The sequence below is a fragment of the Hippocampus zosterae genome, chromosome 11, assembly GCF_025434085.1.
Source record: "Hippocampus zosterae strain Florida chromosome 11, ASM2543408v3, whole genome shotgun sequence".
Classification (NCBI taxonomy): domain Eukaryota; kingdom Metazoa; phylum Chordata; class Actinopteri; order Syngnathiformes; family Syngnathidae; genus Hippocampus; species Hippocampus zosterae.
Window position 1 is genome coordinate 5,432,655 of NC_067461.1, and position 13,069 is coordinate 5,445,723.

Here is a 13,069-nt window from a genome sequence, read left to right on the forward strand (position 1 = left end):
GTGTCTTCTGCTCCGCAGTCTCCACTTTGGTGCAATGGGCTGTCAGGGCAGAAGTCACAAAAAATGAACTGCGTACGCGGATAGCACATACATTGCAATATATTTGCACCCGCTATTTGCTTCGTTTTTTTTTTTTTACAAAAGATATGCGCTAATGATATACCGGCGCAAACACGCCCACAAAGTTGAGCTGTGGAGTTGAATTTTCCCCTGATGTTGCAACCCCCAGGTTGCAAAAAAGCCACGCATGTCAAAGTATAAATGCCGGTTTTGCGCCAACAACGATATGGCAGAGAAGATGCATATTACCATTGCCATATTTGGGCATATGCAAATCACGATGCACTTAACATCGACGCACTGAGTGACAGTCTGCTTGTCAACGTGGTTAGCATGAAACATAAGCGGCAAATAGGCAGTCTGGAATAAAATCTCTGTCCTTACTGTAGCCAAATATAGAAAACCCTTGTTTTGCTTTGTTTGTTGTTTGCTAAAGCGTACATTAGCTTGCCTTCTTGCCGTGCTCTAGCTGTAGACTTTTACATATTACACAATCTGTACTTTGCTACAATGGGAATAGAATGACCTTAGAAACCTTATCGTAGCCAGATACAGGAGGCACTTGTTCGGGTTCATTGCTCGTTGTTTTTGTTCACGTTTGGAAAAACCAAAACATGCTCTTAATGTCAGCTCTTCCTAGATCGGTGCCTTCCTCTGTCTGTCTCCTCTTTGTTCTAGCGGGCCCTCATTCTCCTCTCAAATAAACTGTCTGTACTCAACAGCCAAGCGCATTTGACCCGTGTTCCTCTCCATTGTTGAAATTGTCTCATGCTAATGTTAGCTAAAGCAATTGCCGTTTCTTAGCTCTCAACTTTGCACTTTTATACTCCACACGCTCCCAATTGGCAGGGATTCCCAAGTGTTACACGGCAATAAATGACAAAAAGAAAACTTGCTACTTCGCTACAGCAAGCCTTTAACTCTTTTCTCAAATATTTACGGTGGCTAAATGCAATTCACCTTTGTTCTGTTGATGCGTTTTCCACTATTTTGTACTGTTAACGACTTGCTCAGCAGGGGATCCTGCCTAATAAATGTGAACGTTAGATTGCCTAATTTTTATGCCTTTATACTCTGTAGGGTGGCGTATTATGTGCTCCAGTCTCCACTTTGCTGCAGAAGGTGGTCAGATAAATGTCTGCTTACAGTGGCCAACAAACGGATTTCCTTTTCCTCATTCAATGTTTCTACTTCCCTCCTTAAAGAAGAGATCTGCAGAAATTACTTCATTTTTTGGTTGCTATTTACAAAAAGGACATAGCATTCAACATTTTCAGTCATTATTTTTTAAATGAACGTCCCATAAGCGGTTATCGCAACTACTTTACATGCTGTGTTGCTGTTTATTCATTGGGGGAAAAAACCCCACTAGATCTGATCAGTTCCACGTCCAAATGAACTCAGCCGATGTGATTTAAACTATATTTTGGCTCCGGCTTAGCGTAGCGCATCATGGACCGATGCACCAAATCACAGCTTTGTGTCAAATCCGCAGCTGGGGAGGAGACGGAGATTAAGTCGGTCACATGTCATGGCACGGCTTAAAACCTGTTGAAAGGGAGCAGTGAGGAAGACGGCGCATTGTGATCGATTAATCAATCAAACGTGTGAAATTTACAACATTTAAAACATAAGACGCAGTCAAGACTTGCATGAACTCATTTTGTTTTTTTTTTAAATCAGTTGCTTTTTAAGTACAGTACACCTTTGTTTACATTTCAGGTGTATTTACGCTTTTAAAATTGTACAATAAATTCACATTTAATCTTGAACAAACATTGTTCTGTTTCACTTCGGCACAATTCATTTTAATGGAATCATTTAATGACACCGTTTTACTTTTCCTGCATTTAAGATTATTGCTAACGAGGATCAAACCGTACATTATATCATGTTACAATGGCTTATATTGATACTCCCAATATTTTGGGGGGAGTTTTTTGTTTTATTTAACCTTTTATTTGCCCACGTCAGGCAATTGAGAACAGATTCTGATTCGCACGAGAGGTCTGCCTCTGTCTCGCATTTGGTGAATGCGTACTTGGCATGAAAACGTGACTGTATTTTAATGTTGGTCTTTACGATACTACTTGGAGAGAACAACGTAACTTTTTGGGTGGCGCGTTGTCTAAAAAGTTTCTGAATCACTTTGCTTTAATCGTTTGACAGAACATTTTGTTTTGCTTCAGATGTTCTCAGCCCTTTTATTGTTCCCAACAGGGACTTGCGCAAATGCTACTCTAAGCAAGCGCTAAGTGCTAGGAGCTATGAAGCGCCTGTTTGGTGTTTTGAATGTGAATTTCCCTTTTTAAAATGGAATTTAACGACTTCAAACCACTTGTACTCAGTCAACAGTCGACTCCTTCCCCGCTGTTCTTAATTATATAAGCATCTATTCTCTCACTCTACATCTCCCTCTCTCTCTTTGCTAGCGTGTAATTGACCGATTGTATCACCAGGGTAGCGAGGGTGCACCAACTAATGACACAGCTAATTAAGTGACACTGAGTATGAATGATTATCCATGGCCGACTTTTTGGCAAAAGTCATAAATAACGAGCGACATTGTGTGTAAAGGTGCGACGACCAAGTGAAGCCAATGAAGTAGTTCAGTTCCTGTCTTTTGTTAGCATCCCGTTTTATTTGTCATTGGCGGGCCCTTCGCTGTTAAATGAGACGTAGGCTGCCGCTGTCATATTAGATACTGTCACAGTCTCGTTAGACCCGAAGCTCGGAAAGATGACTGGACGCTGTTGACGTCCTGATGTAATTACAGTATATTTCATATATACGCTAGCTAGGGGGGCAGGAGGGTGAGTTAATCAAGTCAAGATGGGAGGAGGCGTCCATTACGGGGTTTCCGACTTCAAGAGTTGATATTAGATTCTGTCAAAATGAAGACTTCTAACCATTTCAGGGACAGCGGTTACTACAGTGGACAGCCTGTCATGTTGTGAGGTTACAGGTTAGCATAATTGGTACATGAATTGGTTATTGATCTGTTTTTGTGCTTTTTTTAATCAATGAAATAAAACATAAGGTCACCAGTTTCAGATAAAAATGGCTCCTAAAAAGTTGTATGTTGCCATTAAGCTATCTTTAAAGTGTCATTCTGTGATTTGGTCGAATATTTTTGGTTTTACAGTCAGTATACAATGTTGGGGTCTATTTTGTTTGATGTAATTTTGACAGTAAACTTCAGTGTGGAGCGAACCCATCTCAGTCTCCTGCAATGCTAAATCGTCCTTATGCTAGCTTGAGACGCAACACGAAATTCCGCATCACCTAGCATCTTCCACGTGCTTTTGTTTGCTGGGCAATCACACCCGGAGTTTCTTTAAGCAAAGACGAGGGCCTCTCCATTTTCCTCCCGACGGAAAACAACATTTTGAACATCGCTACTTAAATCTATTGACTTGCGAAGTGCCACATTTGGTACATGTGTATTCGGTAACGTGCGCTAAGACTCAGCTGGTTTGGCGCTGCTCTTTTTAGTTGAAGACACAAAGAATCATCAGTTTAAAAAAATAATAACTGCATCATCTGCTCTAAACACCACCCACCCTAAGGCCAGGAAAACCGATTTGGCGGGATGTGACTCAGTCCCAGTTTCAACTCTTTCCTAAGAACCGCCTTTCTTAGAATGGCCCAAACGTTTAGCCCGTGCTCGGACGTCTGATGTCTGACCCGCATATTCAAAATATGTGCGTCTGCTCTTCTGGCCTGCAGCCATGCACTCAAGTCACTCTGCTTTTCATCCCAGAGAGACTGACAATGGGAGGACAGGAAAGTGCAACAAGATTCTTTGTCTTAAGATGTTCGATAATACTCGGCGTGGCGTCGAATGACGGAGGAACGAGTCAATATGGCCTTCAAATCAATGTCTTCCTCTGTTCACCATTTTGTGTAACAGTAGCATTGTCCAATGATGTTTGTGGAGTGTGATATTGTCGGCAACTTAGTTATCCTTTAAAAAGAAATAAGCTAACCGGTTCTTTTTAAAGATCTCCGCGTGTCACAATGACTGTGCCTGCACTTAAATGTATTCATTTCAAGTGACATTTTGAGATGAACGGTCGTCCAATTATCAGCAAGTATTTTCGATGGCACTTGTCCTCATTAGGTTTGCGGCTGAGGCTATTTGCCAAATGGCATGTATCGACAAATGATGTGGGTTGTTGATTGACTTGAAGCGGACACAGAGAGTCCATTCTTGACAACGGCGCCTCACTTGATTGCAGGCTCATTGAGATCATGAATTTACAGAGAAATCAACGTGATGGCAAGACAGGCTACACGTCCCACTCTGCCGTTTATTGTTTGTGTTGAATTCCCCCCCCCCCCACCCCCAACCTCCACTCCCGCCTCGCTACTGGTCTCTGAAAGCCATCATCATTATTTTCAGTGAAAATTTAATTTGACTGCACCTTGATGAGTGTTTGGTTGTGTTGTGGCTTTATTCGCCAATGTGATTCCACAACTTACCCAGAACGGGAACGACAGTACAGGAAATGAATGTATGGATTCAGGTACTTTGATTCTTTTGTGTCCTCGAACCTGTATATGTTAGAAAATATGTGCTCAATTTTTGCCCTGTATTTAAACTGGCAGATCATAAGGACGCAATATCGTGTCAAAAGCCAAAAGCTAAGCGTTTGTTGGATTCCCAGTTAGCGTGAACTGACAGTGTGGTCAGTTTTTTGATAACTAGCACATTAACACTCAATGATATTTACCTGTATGTCAACCTACATTGATAGAAACTGATATAATCTTCAAAACTAATTATTCAGTAAACTATATTAGTTACTGTGAACCGTTTGTGTTCAAACGTGTTACTTCCAGAACAGCAACATTCTATGCTAACTATTACCGTGTCAGTGGCCTTTTACATTGTTAGCATTAAGCTCAGTGGACTTTTCTGAGGGTTGTTTATATATGCAACATGTAATTCTCTTGTTTGATGTTTGTTTGGACTGAAAACTTCAAGTGGGTGTAGCTTGATGCCTCCTTTTTAAAAAGTAAATATATTGTTCATTATTTGCCAAACTCTTGCTTTGAGATGCTAATAAATGTGCTACCTTTCATTAGCAAACCTTTTGATTCCTAGAAAAGGGCCTCGAGTTTTGTCTCCTTTAAGTGGAAGACGCACCAAGCGACAAACAATTTGAGGAGATCTTTGAAGCAGACAAACGGGCTTCTTGGAAAACCTATATATTGCAGTTTTTTTTGTTGTTGTTTATTTTTTTTCCAAATGGAAGAACGTTGAGCCTTTGTTCCAACGGAGATGTACTTAGACGCTTTGCACTGTCTCCCACCACATTTTCTGTTTTAATTCCGCGTGAGAAGACACCGAATTGATCCGTGTCCCTCCTTTTTTGTCTAATCCCTTCTGTTGTTGACAGAAGATCACTTTTTTTTGGGCGGGGGGGGAGAGCTTTCTCAGAAAGTCTCCGCCTGGGCTCTACTGTGTATTTGTCCAAGCGCTCAGGATTAAGGATTTGTTCTGTTCTTTATTTTCAATCTTCTGTGAATTTTTTTTTTTTGCCGACTTTCCGAGAATGGTCATCATAAAGTTTAAGTGGTGAATTTTTCATATATGGGCAATTTTATTTAATTAAGCCATATCAAAATCATGACATATGGGTGAACTCGGGATGTAGTCCGCTTCACTTTGCATTCGACAGTCAGCGCTATCCCGCCGGGCTTACGAGGCTTGACCTCAGAATGTTCCAGACCAATTAAATGGAATGTAAATAAAAAAACACGGCTCACAATTCAACAGCCGGCAACTTCGTGCGTTGTCATCATTCGACTCGTTCGGAGAAATAAGGCTTTAGGCTTTGTCACTGGTTTAAACATTACAGCTTTGTTTGGCTCGTTGTGTGCACAGTGATGTTTGTATTTTAAAAATGGGATTTAAATTAACATCACATGCAGGTTTGCATGTGTCTATCATCTGGAGTGGCGTACCAGACCGGTGCGTCTTGTTTTACAAGGATGACAAACACACACAAAAAAAATGCCTGCACAAAAAATATATATGTATTTTGGTGTCTGACTTTATTAATCCAAATGGTGCACAAGTGATGACACGATAATGTGGGCAGTGTGGCAAACGTTTTCAATTGCCACCAATTTCTAGGCTATGGCGGAGTCTCGATGTTTTTGAGGCGCTTGTTTCATCTTTTGTGATCTTTCATTATTTTTTAAAGAAATTGCACAAAGATAAAGGCCACTCGTCACACTGCTTGTTGAAGTAGAAGTTTGAAGGTTTTAATTATCGTAACGGACACGCTAACGTCTGTTAGCCCATTAGCTAATCATTGCGTCCAACTTCTGTGTTAGCATTAAGCTAGCAGGGTTTTGTTCAAACAAATTACATGGTGTAGTTGATCATTTTGATGTTTCAATATACCATTTGTGTGTGTGTGTGTGTGTGTGTGTGTGTGAGTAAACGTCAAATGGGAGTGAAAAATAAAGCCCTTGAAGCTAGCATGAGCTCCGCCTCTTATTTGGAGAGCTGTGCGAAAAAATGAGAAAGGAGTGAAGGAATACGTTGAAAAGTTATGTTTTATAAGTGTGTTTCAATACGTTTATGCTGAATAAGTTAAGTATGTTGGAGTGGAAAAATACTATCAATAAAATAGACGCACATTGTTTACCATTGCTTACTTAAAAAAAAAAAGACAAATAATTGATGATGATCTCCTGCAACAAGAAAATAATTGCACTGTCCATTTTCAATACAGTTGCACGAAATTTATTAAGCAATGTGTATTAAGTTAGCCCACCGAACAGAATGTGAACTGAATCATGAGCTGAAAACCAATTTCCATCCAGAAACATGATTTTGGGTGTATCTTTACACCCTTACTCATTTTTATATTGGTTCCACGTGGCACATGCTGAAAAGAAATTTGACACCATTGGTACAATGTGTCCCCCGTGATAAATCGTAGTTCACTGCCACGTTTCATCAAATAGTGGGCGTCCTCATAGTTCATAGTGAGTTATTTTCTGTTATATTTTTCTGATTGCATTTGTAAACCCTGTTCAATTGTCGCCTCCCTCATTTGCAATTGCCTACCTAAGAACAAACTTTGCACGCGCTGCGCCACGCATCCGCAGAGCCAATTTGCTTCGGTCCAGATTTGTTTGTACGCAAAGCCCTTTTCGAAACCCGTGTGAACTTAGTGCACATTATGTAACAGCAATTGACTTGTCATTAAGGAGCGACGTGAGGCTCTTTAACGCCAAGGCTACATGCGGCTTAGCACCCCGCGGCAGCGGTTCTTCATCAGCGAGTGTAAGTGGGAAAATGAGGATCATTACCGGCTCCAAAACACAACGCTGAAATCTGCTCGGGTTCTAGTCCGCTCGCTGTGTCCTTCAAGTGGCAAAATTACTTGCAGCATTCTTAATAAAACTACTAAATCAAAACTAGCTCTCTTTTTTGGGTGTATGTTGTAATCTGTAGAGGAGTAAAAATCTTCAGAAAAATAAACTCATTTATTCGTAGCTCCTCCAGACCACTAGCGGTTACTGATAGTGACTCGCTGTGTACTATTCAGTCCAGGCCAGCCCATCCATCTTCATTTTCCAAATAAAGATGCCAGCTGAGAGTTTTATGGAAATATATTAGTGGTCTGCTTCACCTTCCACACACTTTATTATACACTCCAGTGAATTATTCCATCCATCATGCAAACACAAACCCCAAGATTAGGTTAGCCCTCTTCCACTGTGAGCCAGACGTGCTAACCACTTGATAACAGCGCCGGTGCCAAAAATTTCCAACACATTTATGTTCTTTCTCTCACATTCCCATTAGCAGCGGTCCCCAACCTTTTTTGCCGCACGGACCGGTTTTATGTCAGAGAATATTTTCAGGGACCGGACCTTTAAGGTATGGCGGGTGAATACAATAAAATAATATGATATGACCTGCATGAATACTGTGGTATTTTCGTAACATAATAATAAACACAAATCATGACAAGGGGAACGCCCTATCTGCCTGCAACACTATCTGGGTGCTATGGTACTGTGCCTTCAAAATAAGATACACCACAGATAAAAAAATGCATGAAAAATGTGACTTACCGTCGCCGCATATTACGCAGCGTGGGCTTGGTGCGCGGGACATAAATCCGTATTTTAAGTAGGACTCCTGATATTGTTTATTAGATGTAGCCTTCTTTTTCTTGGAAGTTGAAGGCTCCTCATCTGTCTCCTGGCTGGGCCTTTTCCAATTTCCAAAGAAATTTGTTTTTTACTCGTTTTGCTAGCTCCTGGTTTTCATTTTCTGATCTGCGTCAAGAGTGACATACTGTTGACGGATGTCTCAGAGAATCTGGTAATTTGTCAAAATAAAACAGATTCCAAAAAAGTTATTTATTCTTTCTGTGCGGCCCGGTACCAAATGACCCACGGACCAATATCGGTCCGCGGCCCAAGGGTTGGGGACCATTGCACATTAGGATTGAATGACAACCATCGACAGCACCGTATTTTGAGAATGCGTTTAATTGATTCAAGCTGGAGTTTTTTTTTCTTTGTTTTTGTTTTCCAGAATGAAAAGCCTCTGGGTCACTCAGCGAGCAGATCCAGCAATATATCAAAGGTAAGCACGACACAAATACCGAAAATAAAATGCATTCACCGGCTTTGGAGATGCGGCCAGAGCAAACAAGCGGCGCTTTATCTCCCGACCGTAGGATCATTTTAGCCACCGGAAAATGCTTGGCGATTTCAATTCATCAGTTGGTGCCGCTGTTTGTTTGGCAGCAAGGGTTCAAATGAGTGCAGCTGGTAAAGTTTTTAGTCGTTGGGTGTGAAGGAATTGCTTCTGAGCCCAAGCATGTACACGGACTACCCATTTTATTTCCCCAATGCCAAAAAAGGAGACAATCTATTTTTATCATTTTTATACCTTGCATTTTCCACCCCCCCCCCCTTTGATGACCTCGGTCTATTTTCTCTCCTCTTCCTTTCCCCTCCCTCGCAATCCTCCTGAGTCTCCTAAGAGGATCAACCTTTTACTTGCACTGAGACATGTCAGGGTCACTTAGCGCTCTGCCGCCAACGTGTGCCACGAGCGGCTCCCGACTTTTAAAACGCGAGCGCAAACATGCTTGCCATTAGCGCGGCCCACGTGATCACGCGTTCAACGGCCTGCGTTTACTTTTAATGGCGCCATGTACAATGTGGCGTCAGGCCACTACGACTTGAAATGACTTTGGGAAGCTTTGTCTTTTGGCAAAAGGACTTCAAGTTTTTCTTCGGACAGACAGTTTGTCAGTTATGATGGTAGCTTTTTTTGTTTGTTAAATATTACCATTCAACTGTCAACAATTCTTGTGAAAAACAAACCTTCAGTTGTTTGTATACTCACGTGTTAATGAATGAATTGGCTTACATTCATGTTTGTCAGCTTGAAGCTCTTTTGAGTTGTGTTTGATATAGCAACCGCCCAGTCAGTTCCGTTGTCTGCTCAGAAAAGCGGAGCTTCGTGTTACCCGGCGTTGAAATATTTCAGATGCTAGTGTGTTCGTCTCTAAAATAGCCTTGCGTTCAGATTTATTGATAAGCTGCGTCCTATTCATAATGGTATTGCTGATGGAAAAGACCTGGTGGAAGCCATGTCTGCCCTCTAGTGATTAATAGCGCCATTACAACTTTAAACTCTACAGTATAGGAGAAGTATAAATTGAATCTTTTTGGTTTTTTTCGGGGTGGGAGGGGTTACTCAAGGAGCCGCTCGGTGTGGGTGCACATGCTGTTGCCCATCCCTGCTTTTAGAGTACCCTTTTATTGTCTGTCTACCTGTGTTGCTGCATCTTGCTGTATATTAGCCCGTGGGTACGCCCTTTCCCATTTTATCTTAGCATTAATTTAGCAGCCTTTAATGCAAAGTTACAAGATGCATATGCTTAAATACACAACCGCTAAATTAAATGTTACCCAACGAATGACTGCTTGCTTAATGCGAAAGGGAACGTGAAACGCCCTGGGCAGGGTCATGTAAATTAGTATAGATGTTATCAGTGTGTAGGAGTGTGAGGCACTCTGCTAGGTCAGAACGCTTATCTGTAGCCTGGCTCAGAACGGTGCCGTGAGTGCGTGTGTGTATGTGTGTACTTGTTTGGGATGGGCCAGGAGGGCTGGAATTAAAGTATTACAGTGGTCATAAAGTCAAAGCAGCACAGCGGCCGTTCAGTGGGCTGGCATTGAGCTCCGGCCAAACATCTGCCAGCGGCTCTCCGAATTGAAATTGGTTTGCAGAGTTTTGTGTATACCCGGGATAGGTTTTCGACTTATCGGTTTTTGCTGACGATCCGGATATCTAGGACAAGCAAGGGAATTGTTTGTTTCACCAACCACATCATCGTATTGTAAAGTCGAGTCGCGTTTCCTTCGGCCAGAGCACTTGTGGAACGAAGGCCCTTATTTGCTTTATCGTCTGGATGTTATTTGATAAAAGACCTGATTTTCTTTTTTTTAATCAAGTACAAGTTACTTACTTTTGAGTACAAACTAGTGCAAATAATGTTGCTGATGTTCTAAATGTTTCTTATGCTTTTGTCATTGCTGACGTTGGAGCGTGTGCAAAATTGCTCATGTTGCCATGAATGAATGAATTGTCATAGCGATTTTCTCCATTCACATTTTAATGTTGTCTTTGTTTTATTTGCAAAGAAAGCATCCTTACTTTTCTACAAATCCATGCGCCATCGACAGTGTCTTAGATATCACCGGACGGGTTTTCCACTGCAAAAGTCTCAGGCTGTCGATGATGGAAAGTGTTACAAGTTAGTCAATGGAAGTGTATCGTATGCTTTGGTGTGTTTTAATGTGGTGATTATTATTGTTTTTATTTTTTTTGTAATTTGCCAAAAATATTCTTCTTTTGTACCAAATGGTGCTGCATTAATTATAATAATTAATATAATATCCTGCCCACAGTCTTTAAAGGATTTAATTGTATTATTATTATTTTTATGATGTTGATTATTATTATCATCATTTTTAAATGGCCCTGAAAGCTATTGAGTTAGATTTGACAAGGGCCAAATCCGGATCAATGAATAATTGATAAAAATGTCATTTTTGTCCTCATTGCTCCCATTGGCAGCTTCGGATGTGTATGACGCTCTTGATCGCCCCCTTTTTGTCCAAGCTGATTTCCAGGATAGTGATTTAGAGATCCCAAGTGACACATTAATGGTCGGCCAATCAAATCAAACGACTTCTCGTCTTATTAAAGCGTCGCCGTGCTTTTAAGGCAGGTCTTCAACTCAAACTATACGATGGCGTTCATTACTCAAAACCGACATTGTCGTTGTCGAGCAGGTGGCATCTGCCTCAACAACCCCCCCCCCCGAAATGGTGACGACGCTTGGGAGACATGTTGCATCATGCCGTTCTGCTCATTAATTTATTGCAAGATGTTCATTAAACCAAACACCCCACAAATGCTAAAGCCACCTGCGAAGAGACACGCAGTCAGAATCAACATGGCGTTCTGCGTCTTACCAGAACAAGGACCTGTCGCTGGATATCGAGAATATCAAATAACCGCTCAAATGGCTCTCCGTAACCTCCCACGGCGTCCGACGCCACGACGACCCGTCTGCGTGTTTGATGTGTTTCCAGCTGACGCCATCGGGCCACTCGCGGCGTGTCCGCCCGCGTCGTTAAATGTAGCCGGCATTGTGCAACGGCCATTTGCATGACTGATCTTCACACCCCACCGAAGGTCCAGACATCCACCGGATTTGAACTTCTGTCTAATGGACTGGAAATCAACAAATAAAACATTTTAATGAGAAAAATAGTTGAATGGTAGCTGAGAAATAGCCCGCAGAAACATTTCAGAAGCTGCAGCAATTGCTGGCAAGTAATTGGTTGGACACACAAACGTCAAAAATAAGATGTCCAAAGGTTATATATGGAGTGAACATAAATGAGGGGATTTCAAGAAGAATTGAAGGACGGGGGTTGAGCTGCGATGGGGCCGACAGTAACATTAAGAGCTGCAGGAACTTCTAGCAAATACTGTAGTAGATAGTTCCTACATATGACTGCGATACCAGATGTCCATGGGATATGAACTTTGGTGTCCTGGAGTAGAAACATATCACATAAAATGAGGAACATGGCTCTTGGAAGGCTGTGAAGATGCATGCATGCAATAACTGTAAAGGAGATGCAGGAATGTGTCGCTAGTACTGACTTGCGTCCTCCGCGTGACAGCATCCTCATTTGTGTGGTGGATCTTATCTCTGATGCGCAGCTGTCCACAGGCTGTAAAGTTTGTTTTGGACATATGGATGGAAATAGTGTTTGACACGGAGCATGCTGCAGGAATTTCTGGCAAGTACGGCCTGCACCTTCAGTGCGACAACACTACTGGATTTAATGAATGGAAGTGGTTGGTTATGATTTGGAGGGGCCTGCAGCAACTCTTAAAAATAGCTGCAGGGATTTCTGGCAGGACATGTCCGATATGGGACAACAATCTCCATTTTCATGGCTGATTTTACCCGGGGGTCCGAGCTGCCCGAGGCATGGCAACCTTTTTGATAGAGTCTGAATAAATACTGTACAAAAATAGGAGTTGCAGGAATTTCTGGCTAGTACAAGTACTGGCTGCACCCTCCACGTGGCAACCACATCCAATGCCCAGTCGTACATGCGGTGTGAACTTTGCGTCATGAATGGGACGTAACAATGAATGTCGTGGTAGAGACGGAGCTCGTTTGTCCCGAGATAACCTGCACAGCTTCTTTTGCAGTCCAAATGAGAGAAACCGGCATGTGATTCATGAGTAGGTAAATGTGAAAGGATGTCATTGATGGGCAGGCTGAAGGGCAGATAGCATGACAGCACAGCCATCTATCGATCAGTGTCAGGCCGGCAGCTGTAAAATGTCGGCGCGGTTGGAGATGAAATCAATAGCTAATTAGTTTCACGCTGAAATGATCGGGCCCACTTTTGGGTTTTA

The 13,069-nt window shown here is 42.0% G+C and overlaps 1 protein-coding gene across 7 annotated transcripts in view; it reads left to right on the plus strand.

Moving 5' to 3' along the window:
• Positions 1-13,069, plus strand: part of marchf8 (membrane-associated ring finger (C3HC4) 8) — a 47,378-nt gene that overhangs the window by 24,147 nt on the left and 10,162 nt on the right. For all 7 annotated transcript variants that reach the window (XM_052079884.1, XM_052079885.1, XM_052079887.1 and 4 more), the window contains one exon: positions 8,636-8,686. In XM_052079884.1, the coding sequence (XP_051935844.1) occupies positions 8,636-8,686 (51 nt within the window). The remainder of the gene's footprint in view (positions 1-8,635; positions 8,687-13,069) is intronic.